Here is a 19,056-nt window from a genome sequence, read left to right as displayed (position 1 = left end):
AATATACATGTTTTTGATGTTATTGTGCCGTGGCTAGTTAGCCGACTAAGACGCGGTACGATGCCGATTAGGGGTATGGGTTAAGTATAACTGCGATAACAGGTTCAACCGCTAGCAAATTAGACTTCATCATAACTTACCACAGTCGTTCTAGGGCTAACTTGTTATGCAGTGGAAACAAAAAAAGTAAATTCAAAAAATATTTTTATAAGCTTTATAAGGTTAAAGTATTAAGGCTAATTTAACTTGCCTTGCTTGCATGTTATAATTTGTTTCGGTCAAATCAGTTTTAGTTAAGTTTTAAAACAATTTACCCTAACCGATTGAGCTGGAATTTTGCATACACACTTGACATGGATGTCAATACATGGTTGATGAAGTTTATTTTATGAATGGATGCCTCTTAGATGTCATCGCATTATTTTCAGTCTATTATTGTTCCATACTTAAATAGACTTTCTTTCCTATGTAACAATTGAGATTAGAGCATAAACCCCTTAAACTGCTTGGCAGGCTTATGCATTGTAATATTTATTCCAACATAGATATATTAAACGCTATAGACGGCTCAACTTGTCTCTTGATTTAAATTCAGCTATTTTCTACATGAAAGGATATACTAAATATCTGGCAACCTAAATCACAACACCATGTTGGAAAATAAACTCCTTATCTTTTCAATACAAAAATAATTCAGGGTGAATGAAGCCCCGTCGGAAAAGTAAGTTCGTACGAAAATAAATTATTGCCATTCCCCTAATAACCAAAAAGGAAAAATCAAGAGTCGTCTACAACGAAGCTTTTTCACAATGTTGTACACGTGTACATAGGGTGAAATCACATTTATCAGCATCAATTCGCATATAGTTGAGTGGTTTTGGGTACACTAATTCTACGCAACATGAGTCAAAGACTTCTATCATTGGCTATCGCTCGCCTTCTGCTACTCAACATTCACTACTGCATTTGTTACTTGCACGCGCATCTGAATAGCCGCAATTAGCCGAGATAGCCGCTTTCGTATGTAAGGATGCTGAGATGCAAAAGCGACTTAACTCAGCTTATGCACAACCGGTGTCATTTGTAACTATAGTTAAACCTGACGTGTAGGTGGACAAGTAGGAACTATATCAAACTACTCATATGAATTCAATTTACTAACACATCTAGGTATGAATAGGTCTAACTTTTAAGCATTCAAGTTTTAAAGTTCTAATTATTTAAAATTAACCGCCAACGTGATCTCACGTCACTTTGCACAAATTCCAATATGTACAAACTACAATGTTGTTATTGAGATATCTCGCCATATTAATCAATGCAGAAGTGCTGCAATCTCTGAAAAATCACAGAGACATGTACAATCGAGGGTCATCAATTATGCACGCATTCAAATACGAAAACTGAATGTCTATTTTTAATTAATAATTTTAGTTATACTTTGTATCTAATTTCATTAGATGAAATGCGAATATACGCTGACAAATGTGATCCCACCCTTAATATCACAGATATAGGTACATACCTACTACCTACCGACTCACAGATAACGTGATATCAAACGAGTCAATGTCAAGGACGAGATGAGTCATTCACTTTTTATGTTTCCCTTACACCCGTACCAACTACAATAATATAATTGATTGTGAAACGTTACAAGTTCAAGACCTTTTGTTACGTCACGATGAATACTAATAATAGCCGAACCATTATTTATTGAGTAATAACTAGGGTTGGCAGGTGGTATAAATTATCTTCGTCGACAAGGCGTAACCTAACTAGGTGAGGTCCGCTTTTGTGCACATTCTAGACCACTTTACCTAGTCTTGAGCATACAATCTTTTGGGAGTATATTGGCTCTCAAATTCGCGTTCTGGTTGTTAGGGACAGCCTTCTTGAACATCGTCGGCATCTGTACCTTTGTGGTTTCGGTGACATAGCCGCCGACACAGGTCGACGGCTTGGTCTCGGCGACTTTATTTCAAGAGAATATTATCGGAGACAAAATTTCCCAACTTGTAAGTATATATTGTGATGACCACGAAATTTTTTGTACGTGTGTAACGTACCCAAGTCATCCTACGTTACTTTCGTGATCTATTTCTAATTTGCGATGGGAAATTCTACGCAGGAAAAGTCGCGAGCATCATTTTATGTCCATCTTTCTTGGTGGATTTTTGTTATCTCTTACTTCATCAAGACACAAAAATAGGGTCCTAGGTAGGTGCTTTTAGAGCATTTACAAAACGTCATCACAAAATAGAATAAATACAACGGTGCCCGATACGCAATATCGAGCATAATCACATTAGTCCGTCCGGCGGCAGTCTGTAATGTAGACTCCGTCAGTATCCATAGTGCGAATGCACACTTCGCACTCGGGATGGTATTTGAGTATCGAAACATTTTGACATAAGAGTTGTATTTGGAGTACAATTTCCGGTATCAAAAACTTCCATATAATGCAGGAGGTGTGTAATCTGCCCGCCAAAGCTGCGCCGCAGAAGCGTACCTACTCACTGATAGCAGAGGGTATTTAGGTTAGCTGGATTATGCATTAAACTTGCTTTTGCTTGCATTGAACTGAACGTGCTCTGAACGTGGTACATAAAACAGATAAAGGCCTTATAAGTTAAGGACAAGGAGAAACTAAATCCAAAATTGGTTCACACTTCACCCATTCAGTTGCCAAATTGTGTCATAGTACTAATCAATTCACTAGCTAAACTATTAAAAGATTTTTGCTCATAGTAACGTAATGTTTCGTAACTCGAAAACCATCAATTCTGCCGGGTTTTAATTCATACTAAGGGTACCAAAAGCTGCTGAACCGACGCGACGCCCGCGAGGGCCTTTAATGCGTAATCAGATACGTAGAGATTCATTTGTCAGCTCAGCAAAATCTATCTAGGATTTTCTATATTTGATAGTCGGAAACGATACAATTTAAAAAATGTACATTTATAAATACTTGTCCCATTACAATAGTTAAAAGTTGATCAAATGAAGCTCATAGAAAAAGAAACAGTCTATACATTAAATTTAAAGTCGATTGTTGCATATTTGTGACATTTACCAAATTCTATCGGCCCGTACAAATCGTCAAACACTCTAACTCCTTCTCCCAAATGAATTGTGCCGAATTCCGGCATAAAAGTTGCCTATGCCCTACCTAGTAGTATGGATTCAAATCATACAAAGTTACATTTGAAACCATTCAGTAGTTTTAGTGTGCGCGGCCAACATACAGACAGACAGTCATTCAGACAGACGGACAATACGACTTCGGCGACGGATTCAGTATCGATTATAGAGTGCCATCCAAAAAAGTCTTCAAAATATCTTCAATGTACAGAATTCGAACCGGTACAGTTTTGTTAAAAATATAGATTGGACAGATCATTCGTTAAAGTCGTTACAATATGCTGAAATACTGCTCAAGGTAATCAGATTAGTAAACAGAGTATTATCGTTATAGACTCAAATGACGGCCACCCGAGGGGTCTGTACTGCGTAATTGGATACTGAGGGCATCAGTCGTCAGTAATTTCGACAACTTTTCCGGATATTTCCATCTAAGAGTAACAACTGAAAGTGATTTGGGAAATGTTATTAAATTGAAAGGTGTCCAAATAAAATAAAGTTATTGCAAAATGAGTCATTTTACTTCATCCGTTCTCAGAAAACAAGATATTTGTGACTGAAAGTGAATGATAATTTGAGAAATGTGAGCAAATTGATAATGTTGTAAGACATTAAGCAATTAAATAACAATTGCTTCAACAGTGACGTAAATCATCACGAGGAAACCTGCATGCTCGAGAGTTCTCCATAATGTTCTCAAGGGTTTATGAAGCTTACCAATCCGCACTTGGACTATAGCCTAAACCTTGCTTATTATAAGGAGACCCGAGCCCTGCATTCGGCCGGTAATGAGATGACCAAATTGAAGAAAAATCAAGGTATTGTGACTTGAGAAGTTGTACTCTTATGGACTGTTCTACGTTTGTGTATATCATATTCAGAATACATAAAATGAAATACAGAGAAGGCAGAAAGAATATGTAATAATGGCTTCTGATTAACAAATACGTAGACTAATTGTTATGTAAATTGAGCAACGTATCATTATCTACAGATTGAACCTTTACGAGTTTTATTTAACAATCGTGTCACCAGGACAAATTCGGAGGAGAGGGTGAGGCAGGGTGGCAGGCTGTGGCCAAAACAAAACAAAGAATTCCAAGAACTTTCACTGAATAATAATTCGGGGGTAAAAGTTTGTCGCTTTTAGGTAGCAGGAAATCGGGACTAACGCCTGGTTGTAGAGTTTGGCTGTTTCAGTCGAACCATCCGCGCCGGTCGCCTACCAATCCATCAAAGGAGGGTGACTGAATCGGGTGTGGGTAGCCTCCCCCGTACCCACATAAATATTGCGGGTAGGTGAGTACAAACCCTTTGACCGAGTTCTGTTTACTTTCGTTTTCACTCAGCTGACGGGGCCGCCACCCTGCCTATTCACCGGCACTATTATTATGATAATTAGAAGGTTATTAACTTTACGTCTCGCTAATTGTGGGAATGAAATGTGTGACTGAATTACCGCGATGAAACTAACGCTTCGATCCTAGTATATAACGATACATATGTTTCCGTCAATTAGTTAAAAGATTTTTAAGAGCACGTGGGAGTCTTTCGTCATCGATGGTTGTGTGCGTGAGGTCTTAACGAGTAGGTAGATTTTTTAGTGCGGTTTAAAGGTACATGGTGCGAGGGGGCTGGCCCAGAGAGCACTCAAGGTTGCAACGGGTTCGGACGCGGCAGACAGGGCGCAGACGTGCATTATTAGGTGGGTGCCGGAACACCCGCGGGAGCTGTGGGCGGTGGGGTGCGCGTATCGTACGTCATCACCTGAGGCGCGTCCTTGAAACCGTCGTCGCATTCATTGCACTCGGATGCGGCCCGGATCCCGCGGTACCCGCACTCCAAGATCCCCCCTTAAGTGTCTTACATAAATCTACACTCGTCTTATAGCAATTCACAAAACATCACCTCTTACTTTCGCGTTCTTGTTTAGAGCTATTTGTAAATTTTGCAGTAACCTAAGTCCTCCTATCCTATAGAACGTTGTTATTACTAAGCTATTACCGCTTTTTGTTGAAATTAAGATTATAGACGGTTCAACGAATAAGTATCATTATCATCAGCTTATTAAAGTATCACTGCTGGACGCAGCCCCAGTACAGCAGCTTTAGCGATTATTATGACATGTTTGTGTTAGTATTTGGTACCGAAGACAAGTTTTCTCCGAGGCACGGTCGTGGATACTACAAATATCTTAACTCCAGGCTAGAACTGAGAGATTTTAACAGGAATACCAAACAATTCTAGGGCCGAACCGTGAATCGAACCACGAACTCGTGTTCCGTATTTTAAAATGCTAACCACTAAACCAACAAAGCAAACTACTTAGTAGTATAAAGATTATAAAAAGTCTCTGTAAATTTTCTATGAAGCAGTCTAACAGCAGGTAAACATAGGTTCACTACATAGGAAGTTATTGTTTATGAAAATCAATTCAATGTTCTTACTGTTGTATGAAGAGATGATTACACAACACGTCACGTTCATACTGCCATTATTATGAATGTGAAATTGTATGTTCGTTTGTGTGTTACCTATTTTCTACTCAATCAGAGATTGTTTCCTGGCGACGGACATAAAATACTCTACTTTTTATCCCGGGAAAACATCCGAGTACCGTTCCAATGGAATTTAACAAAAGTTTTTATAAACAACAACATAAACATATTAGGCTACACTTATATTATGGCAAGTCGACAGTTTAAGCGGGGATTTTTAAAAAAGTGAAACAAACGCTTATTTCTTTAACACTGAACTAAAAAAACCTTTGTAATGCATCATCACAACGGGTTGTTCTAAGCACACCTCTAACTTCGATAAAAAAAAACCAACTCTGATATTGCAATCTGCAAACCAAATTGATGCACGTAATAGTAAAAGTTTCAAATTCTATTCCAGAAAAAAAGGCCAGCCTCGCTTGTAGTTCCCGTCATTTTACTGATGAATCCAATTACACCGGGGCGCGTTTTATGATACCGTAATCATATTGTACCTCCCGCAAGCCGTATTCACAGAGTTTAATTATTATTTAAACAGTGGTGTAGTCTCCCAATGGGGGGCTAGATATAGTGGATCCTTAAGAAGTTCGCACCCGGCACCGGGATTCTTAGAAGCTGCAGATCTTGCAAATTATTAGTTATTATATTGGTTGTTTTTTTTTTAATTGTCATATTCAACCGCGTGTCATAATGAACATAAAACACATGTCTACAGCTTCCTCAAAGAACTACCTAACAAAAATATTTCTTCAAACAGTTCCGTTAGTTCCATACATAGAAACATACTGTTAGGCTCATAATACAAAGTCTTTGTTATTAAATCATGCTTTGAATTTTTTTATACATAGGACCCTGTTTTCTGCTTTTATGAAGCAGAGTTTTACATTTCTCTAAAAAACTGTAATTTCTCTGTAGTCGGGTTAAGTTTATGAACTTGGGGTAGGCAGAGCTCTTTTGCATGTATGAAGTGCACGCCACTGAGTTTAGCTATAAGTGTACCAAATTTCATTTCAATCCGTTCAGTAGTTTTTGCGTGATGCGAACTGACAGATAAATAAACAAAAAAGCGTTATTATAAGTATGTATAGTTACATAGATTATTTAATCATTCTTTATCAGCAAGGTCGCTTTTCACCAATAAGGCCTACTATATCATTCTACCATTTATCTCTTTCTTGTTCCCGTTTTTTTAATTTATTTTGTGTATTAAGTTGGTGTACAATAAACTGAATGTTAAATCAATTTCAAAATCAGTATAAATGAATCTTACTAAATTACCAAGCGATATTAATCAATTGCATACTCTCGTAATTTAGCAAGGTTGGCAAGCACCTAGACATCTACAGTGGAATATGATAGTACACAAATTCGAGCACATCAAGACTGGAACGCACATTAGGCGAATACAAACCCCCCTACACTCCAGCAGATAGTTACCGTAAACAAAGCAATATGAGATTGCGCCGTCAGTAATGGCTGTCAGTTAAGACAGATGGACCCTGCTGTACGGTGCGGTGGTCACCCTAGTGTCAAGTGGCGGAAATACACTGCCTATAAATCAGCTGGTTACAACAACACACGACTACGACATAACTTTTGAACATATTTCGTTACTTTTTATAATTTATTTATTTTATTAGTGTTTTCACCTACACTTGGAGGAACTATCAATTTTATAAATTGAAAATGCATATTTTTTATATGCATTTTAAATTTATAAAATTGATAGTTCCTCCAAGTGTAGCATATAAAATCGCGCTCAGGCCGCGATTGCCCGAGAGTCGCAGGTTCAAATCATGTCGGTTCCGAAAATTTTTATATGAATTTTAAATTTATAAAATATTTCGTTAGTATATCTATACATCCTGTTGTCATCTTTTTTTTCTCCTGCGGTTTCGGGTAGACCAAGCTCTCCCGGATATTTAGCTGGTTTTTATGTTTTAGATTTTTTTTTACTAGTCATTAACTTCAAATATATTTTTATCAGTTGGTATATAGTAATTTTGCAGATCAGTAGCTAGATTTCCTATCTATGTAAAAAAAAAAAAAAAAACGTTTATTTCGTTTCTTACATTGTAAATGATACATGTTGTGAAGACCTCCTAGTAAGCATCAAAATACCTGTGTCAGGAAGCCTTACTCTTCCATAGCAAAAACAAGATAAAATTAAAATAAAACGATTGAGTAATGTGTCTGGGTGTGTTTGTGAGTGTGTGTTTGTGAGTGTGTGTTTGTGAGTGTGTGTGTACATGTTATTAAGTGCGTCTATATCCATAACATTTTAAATAGAAATAAACTGAAGCGCCTCAGTTTCTTCATAGGTTAGTGTCTTCAGGCATCTTCCAGGCTGTCAATGTTTTGTTACATTCAAAAAACGTTTTTTGGTATATAGCAAATTCTTTGTATATTTTATTGTAAAGAGTGGTGGCTTGCGTGATGTATTGTCGACGAGCAAAAGCAGTCCTTGTTCTATGACTGAGTAAAACATTGCATATTCTTCTATTCCCACTTAGTCGACTAGTATCAAACTTTGTTGTTTTATGCATTTTCAAAAAAATTTGGAAAATCCAAAAGTGCACGCCTCATAATCTAATTTTTTTCACAATAAAATTGTTTTTTTTTTTAACTGAAACTTTCAATGCTCATTACAATTATTTTTTTTCATATTAATTATTATTCATTTTTTGTAGAAGACACGGGAATGTCATAATGATTGCACATTGAAAGTTACAATTAATATTAGCTAGAATAATTACATGGAAATTTAACGACAGTGAATTGAACGCTCATATTAACTAAGAAATTATGTCGTGTGTTACTTTAGATAATTAAAAAAAAATTATTCCGATACGATCATTTTTTCGACCAATTTTGATGCCACATACACCCGTCCATACACGGACGTCCAGAAAAGATTATGTTTAATGTTATTATTTACTGTGTTAAACAAAAAAATTGTTATTGAAATGTATTTTATGTGCCTGACAAATTATTTGACTTGATATTAGTGTACTCAAATTAACCTGTAAGTGCAATATAAATAACAAAAAATCAATTTCAGTTTCGAGAAAACTGCTTTTTTTGAAATGTCGAGAGTAGAGCACAACCTCAACGCTTCGCTTATGAGGCGTGCAATAGAGTTTAAAATATACAATTTTCTGACAGTTAATAATATGTTGAAGTCATTATATTTTTTTCAATACCATTCATGAATATCAACACATTATTTGTCTGCAAACTAAAACTACAGGAACGTTTAGACCGAAGTCCACCATGCTGGCCAAGTACGGATTGGTAGACTTAACACGCTTTTGAGGGCATTATGGGGCAAACTCGCAGGCATGTAGTTTCCTCACAATGTTTACCGTAACCGTTAAACGAAGTGGATATATACTCGCAATTGCATACAAGTGGATATTAAGTTGCAAGTTGCGTGCCGGGCATCAAACTCGGTGTTCCCAAAAGGAAGGCCAAAGTCTTAACCACTACACTATTACCGCTTATTAATTACATAAATTATGGAAAGTTACAACCTGCTTTATTAATAGGATCCACTATCGTTGACCCCAATTTACATCTAATGGACCCCTAATTCTATTTTTGCTCACATGGGCCATTTGCAGGGCGTCCTCGACCCCTAGTGCCTAAGTGCTCCTTGCATGTACCCTGTGGAATGTTGCGTTGTTTATAAGCGATGATTTTCGACTTACCATCTGGAGGGCCATTTGCTTGGTCCGTCAATTATTACTATAAAAATAAACTTTTTTTTTGATCACTAAAAATGTTAAGTCATTCATACTATGTAATCCATAATAGAGATTATTTAAAATTAAACAGCTTCAAATTTGCGGCGGAGCTGAGGTATTTGCACCAAGCTGTGCTTGTATTTTATTTATAGGTTATCTTACGCTTGACTCTCAATCTAATCCTTTCAGACTTTTACCGACGGCAATCCAGCCGTCACTTTAATCCAAAGAAGGCTCTCCAAAGTATAAATAGACGCTTGAAAGAACGAGGCCACGGTCTCGAGATAAAATAAAAAATAGTGCGGCACTTGATTAAAGTTTCAAGTAATTACTAAATTGTTATATAGATCACTTTCAAAGTGACAACATTTTAAAACGTGCTTTGTGTTTGTTAGACATTTTGGTACTTTATTTCGTTGGTTTGTTATTTGAATTACCGCAATTTGTTACTTTATTTAATCGATTAATAAAAATAAAGAAATCTTATTATGTACCTATTACTGAAATTAAATATAGGCTATGGTTACTTCTTGGTACTTTACTTTGTTGTTCTGTTATTTAAATTCTCGGAATTTGTTACTTTATTTATGTCTATTAATAAAAATTAAGAAATCTAGAAGAACTAGTCTTCAAACTGTAAGTATTAAAATCGGTTCAGTTTCAGAGTTTATAGATTACAAACATACAAATACTTCTCCTTATAATATGAGCATAAACACGCCAATATCATTGACAATAATCTACATAATACGAGCAGTATTTTTGAAAAGTATTGTAAATTAAATATGCTTTACGCCGCTTTTTGGTGGCTTAAAATGACCTTTATGCGATGTATATTCTAAGTAACTGTAAGGATATTAGCCCTTGGAATGGCCTTCTAAGCCGTTTCTATGCGTATTACACGCATAACCGTGGATTTCAATGTCATATAAGTTAAGTAGCAAGTACGGAATAATTACGGTTGCGGCAACGATGGTTTTCTAAGTAGTTACGACCTTGTGCAATGTCGGTTAATTTATGAACACTGATTTCTAGACGAGTTCGCCCCAAGAGCTCTGCTTGAAAACGTACCTCTGGCTTCGTTGCACAACGAGCTTACGTCAGCGGGCGCGCAGAGCGGCTTACGTCATTCAAGCGTGATGAATTCAGACTAAGATGGGGTCTATATCTACGGCGATAGAGGCGACATTGGCACGGCATGAGCGTAAAGTATGATAGAGCGTTTATGTTCACGTGAGTGGATGAGGCTGCAACGCGCCGCCGCGCCGCCGGCTCAACGATTCTGAGAAACGTTGGAGGCTCTCTAGTTTCGGACTTGAATATGAATCGTGTAATACGACGTCTATGAAGCATATTTTAAAGCGGCTTTCCGTCTGTAAAAATGTTTTTATATCTCCTTAGGACTGCGTAATACGTTTACTGACTTGGCTTAGAGTGGAGTGGCGCTTTTTCAAACATAGACTATTAACATACTGGAAGCATTTGAGCTGATTAAAGCAAGAATATTAAATGAGTAGATAGCAAAGAACTGTTCAAAAATCCGTTGTCCAACACGCTAACTTTCGATACTCGCATTGTATGGCAGCTGCTCAAAACATAAAGGGTAAGAAAATTTGCTTTTAGTAATAATGTTTAAAACTGAGTAAAAGTATTTAATCAAAACTTGTTTCGGTTCATAATTGATTAAATATAAAAAAAGGGTTTTCCGGCACTGGAGAAAATAACTTATGTCGCGAGATATCAGCTACTTATTAACCCAAAAACGTACCTATCGCTTTCTATGATATAAATATAAAGCGCTATTCTGTATTATAAAGGGCTGAACGAATTTTGATGAAATTTGGTACAACTTAGGCCTTGAAATAATACGTAGTATAATATTTATTGTCGATAGTCCGATACCGATAGGCTATTATTAGTCTTTTATAGTTAAGGCAAAACCGATAGTACAGACCTCTCGAGAGTATAGAGCTGCTATAGATTTCCTCTAGATAATTCACATTTTTTTTGCCCTTATACCACCGCAAGTGAGTTTGGCACAACATGTCTTCTTAAACTCACTTTTATCAGCCGTCAACTCAATATCCATTACCACTTACCAAAACTTATCAATATATATTAATATGCTAAAATGATAAAAAGTTTAGATGGGTGTTGTGTTATGTTGCTCAGTTCTGCCAGAACAGCTTATACGGATCCGGATGAAATTAAGCATAGAGATAGACTAAAGTTTGGAATAGCACAAAGGCAACTTTCTAGCTCGAAATAATGTACCTACGGTGCCTTAAGATAGAGATGTTTTTGTGTTTCAAAGAGCAAAAGATCGACATGTTTTTTTGCATAGTGGTAGTTCGGGGTCGAGAATAACATAGGTATGCCTATATAGATTTCCACGCGATGTCGCGGGCAACGACAAGTTTAAAATAAAATTGATTTTTTTTTTATAACCAGACAAAACTAGATAATACACATTAATAAAAAAATTACAACGAATAGGTAAGTACTTACTTACAACTGCGCTAGTCAACTGACATTGAAAGATATCAAAGAAACCGTTACATAATAACACAACTTATCTACCTACTCGTCACACAAAGACTTATCAAAGCAATAGACCTGACCTATCCACAGTAGCACAGCATTATGTGATGAACCACATACCTATTCTTTAATCCTGAAAACGCATACAACAAAGAAAGCTTGTGACTTATGTAGCGTTTTCTGGGATTAGAAATCATTTAACAAAATATTGTTTCATTTTATTATAAAAATACATTTCAGGCAAAGTTCATTATAAAATGTAGCATATAAAAAAAAAACCAGGTTCAGGCCACCTGATGGTAAGTGGAAAACCACGCTAGGAAATACGAACTGCAGGCTGCCGACTTGTGCCTGAGCGGTGAATGTTAAGCCTCATGTCTGCCTTCGGACTAGAACCATAGCAACAATGCTGCTTTTCGGCAGAAATATGCTAAGTTAGTGGTAGTAGGTACTTCCCCAAACGAGCATTGTAACTAAAGGTATACAATTTCGATGTTCTGTATTATCAGGAAGGTTCTTCCTCATATAAGATGGATATAGTTCCTAAGAATCTTCAGCCTGTTCCATTGTGGGCTAAGAATAGGCATAAGAAATTGAGTACTAATTACAGGGACCGACGACTCGACTTGCTGTGCAAGAAACGCATATCCATAGAAGTGCATAACGCCAATTACCTTGCTCGTTGTTAGGTAATGAGATTTTCCTGACGGAAGACACCTAAACCGAATTTATGGCCACAATCGGACATAGAATCCAGGAATTCCGAATCCGTAATCGAACAGAGTAACCACTAGACCGAAAAAGTTGAAAATTAGAGTAAGCATGGTTGCTATATAAACAATGTGTTTTTTTGCTCGATCTTAATGTTAATACTATGCAATATTGCAGCTTAGTGACCCTTCGTGAGCGGGTTTTTTGTTTTTATTTATGAGCACCCAGGAATATTTATTAGCTATTAAAGTTACCTAGTGTCGCAAGTAGCGACTGATGAAGGGGGTTAATATCTAGTTAGTTTATGCGAGTTTTTGGGTTTTAAATAAAGTTTATCATGGAATAGATGACTTAACTACTTGCCGCCAAGCACTTTAGCGTTTCGGCAAGATGCCGCGTAGAAAGAAATTAGGGGTAATGCCTACTAATATTATAAATGTCAATGAAAGTTTGTTTGTTACGCTTTCACGCAAAAACTACTTAACCGATCCTCATGAAACTATTCAACAAATATGCTTGGAAGTTTTTGAAGTATATAGGATACTTTTTATCCCAACATTAAGCTCGGTTCCTTTGGGAGAGGGGATGAAAGTGTTTGACGAATTTAAACCATAACTCCGACAAATTATAACCAATTTAAATAATTATTTTTGTTCTATAGAGGTTATAATATGTGTTTAAATTTGCCCAAACTTCGTGAAGATCTGACGAATGTGGTTGGAGTTAGAACTCCTCAGCGGACAGCAGCAAACCCCTCATTTAAGGCTTAGCGATACTGAATACTTTAAATTTTTTTAGAGCTACAACTAAATTGAATGCAAAAAACAAAATTAAACGCAGACGAAGTCGCGGGAAACAGCTAGTGGCTTTATATAACCGTAACAGATTAGCCCGCAACCATCTTTAGACAGTAAAGGGCGGACTTGTTGAGGTATTCAAAACAAAGGTATCGAAGCAATCACTAACAGGTTAACGTACCTCCTAGACACAGGTGAGTAGCAACTGGTAATTTGAAGACAACAGAAAAAAAATACCTGACTCTCTTTGGACCGACTCAGAAATCAACACGAGAACCGCAGTATCTGTAGTCAAACATGGTAACAACTAGACCAACGAGGCGACACGGTAAACAAATATTTGTAATTCGGAGGTAGGTACCATATCCACTTACGTAACCTAATGATCTGCGGTTAGCGGTTGACCACAAGATAGCTTACTTGCTTTGAAACGCGACTTTGCTATTTCCAGCTAGTAGGTCTATAGTGCCAGCAGCGGGGAAATATTAGCAACTACTAATATAGATAACATCACCGACCCTACATAATATTTACTATCTCATGTCTCCAAAGTATTCATCAAGCGCTGTATCATTTTTACATCCGTTTTTGAAGAATCCTATTTTTGATTTTTTTTTATTCTACTACTGATGCTGTCTAAGACGGTTAAAGCTAACTTCTCAGGCATAATCCTTAGGATAATCACTAATGGTAGTCATACCCCTAATCGGTTTCTACACAACATCGCACCGGAACACTAAATCGCTTAGCGGCACGTCTTTGTCGGCAGGGTGGTAACTAGCCACGGCGAAAGCCTCCCACCAGACGAAATACATTAGAAGAGTCGAAAACACGATGAGAAGGTATTCCTTTTGAAAACAAAAGGTTTTTTTTTTATTACAGTAAATGACATATTGTCATCTAAGGCAACAATTCTAAAATACATTAGGAGACCCATTGAAGAACTTAATATGAACCCACAAATTTGAATAGATTGCAAAATAATACATTTAAAATCTCTACCATTTTCTGAATTTCGTTGTTTTTTTAATATATTTGAGTTATGGCTTATTGAAACAATCGAAAGAAATAAGAATCCAGTACCAGTGAATAGTTCCTTAGCATATAACTGAGAATGAGTTTCAAGATTGTAAAATACAAAATCTCATTATTTACCAAGCAATATATAATTATCACATCCGTTTATGAAGTATGTAACGTATTTATTTTAGTACAATAGAAGACTTATTAGCAAATAAGGCAACAATTTCAAAATTCATTCAGAAGACCCGTTGAGCTAAGAGTCCTTTAATGTATTTTGAACATTTTTAAATACATTTTAATCCCCAGTGACAAAAAAAAGTCGACTTACCTGATGTGGCGAGAAGGGCGGTCTCGAATTGGGCGCGCCTGGTGGACCAGGTGGGGGCGGATACCGTGGTGGGTAGGAGCCCGGCGGACCATATGCGCCCGGCGGTTGCTGAGGTCCGCCGGGAGCGCCTTGACCGTACGGTGGACCCACGTAGCCGCGCGGTGGCTGTAAAAAGCCGAACAAAATTAAATAATAATAAATTCAATTACGTAAGAGTTAATTAAGAAAACATCACAAACAATCATATTTAGTATATATCGGATTCTCAATAGAATTTAGAATTAGGAGGTATGTTTCTTATATTTCCCTAGTTCTTGGGTTTACTTGGCTCATATAGGTACGCAGCTAAAATCGCCGTTATCATCATATCAACCCAAATCAAATGAAATCAAATCAAATACACTTTATTGTACACCAAATTAAAAAAACAAACATTCAAAAACATTTTTAAAAATATACAATTTAAATGAAGGAGAAAAGGTTAGGACAACCCATTACTGGACTACTACTGGACACGGTTTTCTTGCAGATTGAAAAGGGTTTAGGGCATAGTCCACCACGCTGGCCCAGTGCAAATTGGTGGACTTCACACGCCTTTGAGATTTTTTCCTTTATTGTTAAAGCAATTGGTATTTAATTGCTCATAACTTAGAAAAGTTAACTCAGCGCTCCCGAAAGTAAAGCTGAGGTCCTAACTACTATGCTATCACCGCTTTCAAGCCTAAATTGCAGTCTTTTTATTACATACTTAGCTTTCTCTATGATACTGTTTTTCTTGTACATATATACTATCTCGCTATTTGAACACTTTCAAATAAAAATTTAAAAAAGTAAAGTTCTCCTTGCATATTGAAATTTGACAAAAGCAGTAAATTAACGGAGAAAAGTAATCGGATGTTAGCAATAAACTACAATAACGGGAAACGAAGGCTTAATGTATTGTACAAAATAAATAAACGGATTTTAGTGACGAAAGTAAGACTAGGTATTTGTTTGTCCCGACATCGACATAACTTTGTTACAACAAGCCCCAAGCTTTTGACACAAACCGGATGTCTTTAAACTTCCAGCTTCTTGACGAAGAATATAATGGCACAATGCATACAAAGTTTTGCATGGTGAGATATTTTTTTTTATGCGTGTTTTTTTCTTTAATATCTCTACAAGCCAGACTCTTGACTGTAATCTCACCTGGTCATGATGCAGTCTAAGAAGGTCACGGATCAACCCGTTAGGGGTATGATAGTTATACTAAGCCCATACTACTAATCGGTCTCTCATGACAAACGCGACATCGTACCGGAATGCTAAATCGCTTAGCGGCACGTTTTCGACGGTAGGGTGATAACTTGCCACGGCTGAAGCCTCCTACCAGACTAGTACAGAGGACATTCAGAAATTATAAATTCCAAATTGACCCTTCCAGGAATCAAACCCGGGACCTCCCACTTAATATAGTACACAGCGATCATCGTTGCGCTAGGGAGGTGTTTCTATGTGTGTATTCTATAGCTGGTAAAAATGGGTTAAAATATCCTATAGTAAACATTACGTAGAATAGCTATTAAAAAATAGTAGGTATTCTTAAGAATGGAGGGAATCTAAGTTAAGGAAAAATGTAAAGCCCGAACCATAGGCCATAGAATACACAATAATACTTCGTAGCTACGCGAGGAATTAAATAGCTTCGAAAGTTTAATGCAATGCAGAAGTGTAACAAAGAACGTAACCCCGAGTATCCGTGCCTCGTGTAACGCCAAGTATTACATAGTGTGAAAAAAATACCTTTGTAGGTAGGTTCAACAATAAAAATATTACCGCATCGTTTTTGTAGGCGGGCTTTGTAGTAATATTTTTACTGTGTAGCATACGTATATTATCAATAATATGCCTAAGTACTTTGTATTATTGGAATCTTTTACATAACAGTATGTATAATGTGTATGTGCAGTCCGATATACTTCAAGGCAAATTTCCATTTTAATAAATGCGACCAACAAATAAACAATAACCCATTCTTATTACTAAACCCTTTATCTAAAACGTTTCAGCCCCGCAGTAACTATAAAAACAACCCGCTTTCACTGTAATATCAATTTTCAGACAGATATCGCATCTAAATAATTGACGTCCAAAGTAATTCGTTGTGCCAACAATGCCGCCCGTTTCAGTTTTCAGCTCTCATTTTGTTCTATGATGAAAATTCAATTATTCCGTACGAGCCGCGCTCCGAGGCAAACAAGCGCCGGGGAACGGTCGGTACCCTTTGATCGAATGTTTTACATCTCGAAAGGACGGTCTGATGTCGGAGGCTTCGCAGCTAGTGGGTCTATGAGATATGAGGAGTTTGTCCGCCAATTAGACTTACATTTTTACGAACATCGGGGTGTTTTATGGGGGATTCAATGATTTATGAGGGCGGTGTGTTGCCGGGGTGCGGCGCGGGGGGTGCAGCGAGGGTTGGCGGCGCGCGGGCGGCGGGGGGCGGCGCCGCGCCATTGGCGGACACTGCATCGATCGCACGACGAGCTCGCAGCGGCCCGCCCGCGCCAGCCAGCCTCCACCTACGTTAATAAGTAATCATCCGACCCCACGATACCTCAGCGAGTTTTCCGGACAGCGCTGGAACCACTGAGACGGGCCTCGTATCTCCAGTCGGTCGGAACAAAGAGCCACCGCATAGGGCGACATCCGTATTGATTTATGCAGTAATTGACCCGCGGGTAGGTGCGCAGCCCGCGCATACCTCCGCCCTCTACGCACCTATATTGCCTCTACACGCACCCGTATCTCTATTATATGACAGAGAACAATGCATTTCGATATGTAACGTTATACGAATTTATCGACCTACTTCGAACTCAAAAGAGCGCATCGAATAAAACAATAACTAACGTTCGGCGTAGGTACAATTAAATAAGACTACATTATACTACTTTGAAATAATCCAACAGTTGAGTGACCTATTGCCTTAGAGACGAGACGAGCTCTTCAAGGCTCATAAAAGTTCCTTTATCAATGCGAGAGGGTGGGGTTTCGTTGGATTACAAATTGGCAGGGGGAGAGATCTGTAACCTAACTGTACTGTATAATCTATTTACTTTTTTTGTATAGGTATATTTCTCTTGTGCACGTTATATAATTAGCAATTCTCGTATCCCTGATTATAAGGATTTCATTTAACGTTTAATGTGATCTACCGTAGAAGAAATGGACAATTTCAATATAAATGTTTGCAACATCTAAACAACATAAAAATTGTTCCTGAAAATGATTTTTTACCAGAAAGGAAGCTCTTGTAGTCCCTACTTCGGGCAGGTGAAACTATTCTTGCAGTATTTATCGAAAGCTAGATCAGAATACCAAAAGTGGTTTCAGGCATCTAGCATTTTATTGTCCCTTGACGTAGTCAATTTTATACTACAAACATAATAATCTAATATAGTATGACAAGCAAATAGGTATATACTTTATTTTACATCGCTTCACAAAAAAATAACATTCCAAAAGAAATGGTCTAATTCTCAAGACGCTGAACATGAAAAAGTTTTAATGAACTCAAACACGTTATGCCGAACAACCTTAAAAGGTTGACCTTAATAAAGCACCGATAACCGAACTCATGAATGAAGGCAGTAGGCGGGCGGCATATTTAATTAGATATAATATTGTGGGTCGCCTGCAGCCGCATTGCATCAAAGCCGTCAGTGCAAGTGCAAACCGTTAGGAATGCGACCGGATTCCGAACGGGACGGGCGAGGCGGCCGCGTTCACACTTGCATCACTATTATGTCATTAACTACCTAAACATAAACGCATTTCTGATTATGACGTGTTTGGCATAAGCGTGCTCATGGGCCGAGTTATGTAATGGGGACTGGCATAACGACAATCTAATAATAGGGAAATAACTTTACTGGCGCATCACCATGCGGTTTCTTTGTTTATGTTTAGATATTAATAAGTCCAGTGCATTTTAAGTTTCTGCCAGAGATGTCAAATACGCAAGCCATGCTTTAGCATTTGGTTTACTACTATCACAAGGCAATTAATTTTTGCTATATTGTTAAAGTTTTGTTTCAGGACTTGAAGAAAAATGTAGAAGTTCTAAAAACAAGGAGTATATTGGCATATAAAGTACTGTGATTATTAAATAATACTGCTTTAAGCTATCGCCGTGAGGGAAATGATCTTTCAAACACCAAAGGTACGTGCACGTTTGATCGGCAGTCAATAATAATATTTTACAACTTGACACAGAATCCAAC

General features: G+C 37.4%; 1 protein-coding gene across 7 annotated transcripts in view; it reads right to left on the bottom strand.

The window, feature by feature from the left end:
• The window catches only part of LOC120633608 (trithorax group protein osa-like), a 164,887-nt gene that overhangs the window by 126,613 nt on the left and 19,218 nt on the right, over positions 1–19,056 (bottom strand). For all 7 annotated transcript variants that reach the window (XM_039903841.1, XM_039903843.1, XM_039903846.1 and 4 more), the window contains exon 2: positions 14,789–14,953. In XM_039903841.1, the coding sequence (XP_039759775.1) occupies positions 14,789–14,953 (165 nt within the window). The remainder of the gene's footprint in view (positions 1–14,788; positions 14,954–19,056) is intronic.

The sequence above is a fragment of the Pararge aegeria genome, chromosome 22 (genome assembly GCF_905163445.1).
Source record: "Pararge aegeria chromosome 22, ilParAegt1.1, whole genome shotgun sequence".
In the NCBI taxonomy this organism is placed as follows: domain Eukaryota; kingdom Metazoa; phylum Arthropoda; class Insecta; order Lepidoptera; family Nymphalidae; genus Pararge; species Pararge aegeria.
This window is presented reverse-complemented; position numbering and strand designations above follow the sequence as displayed.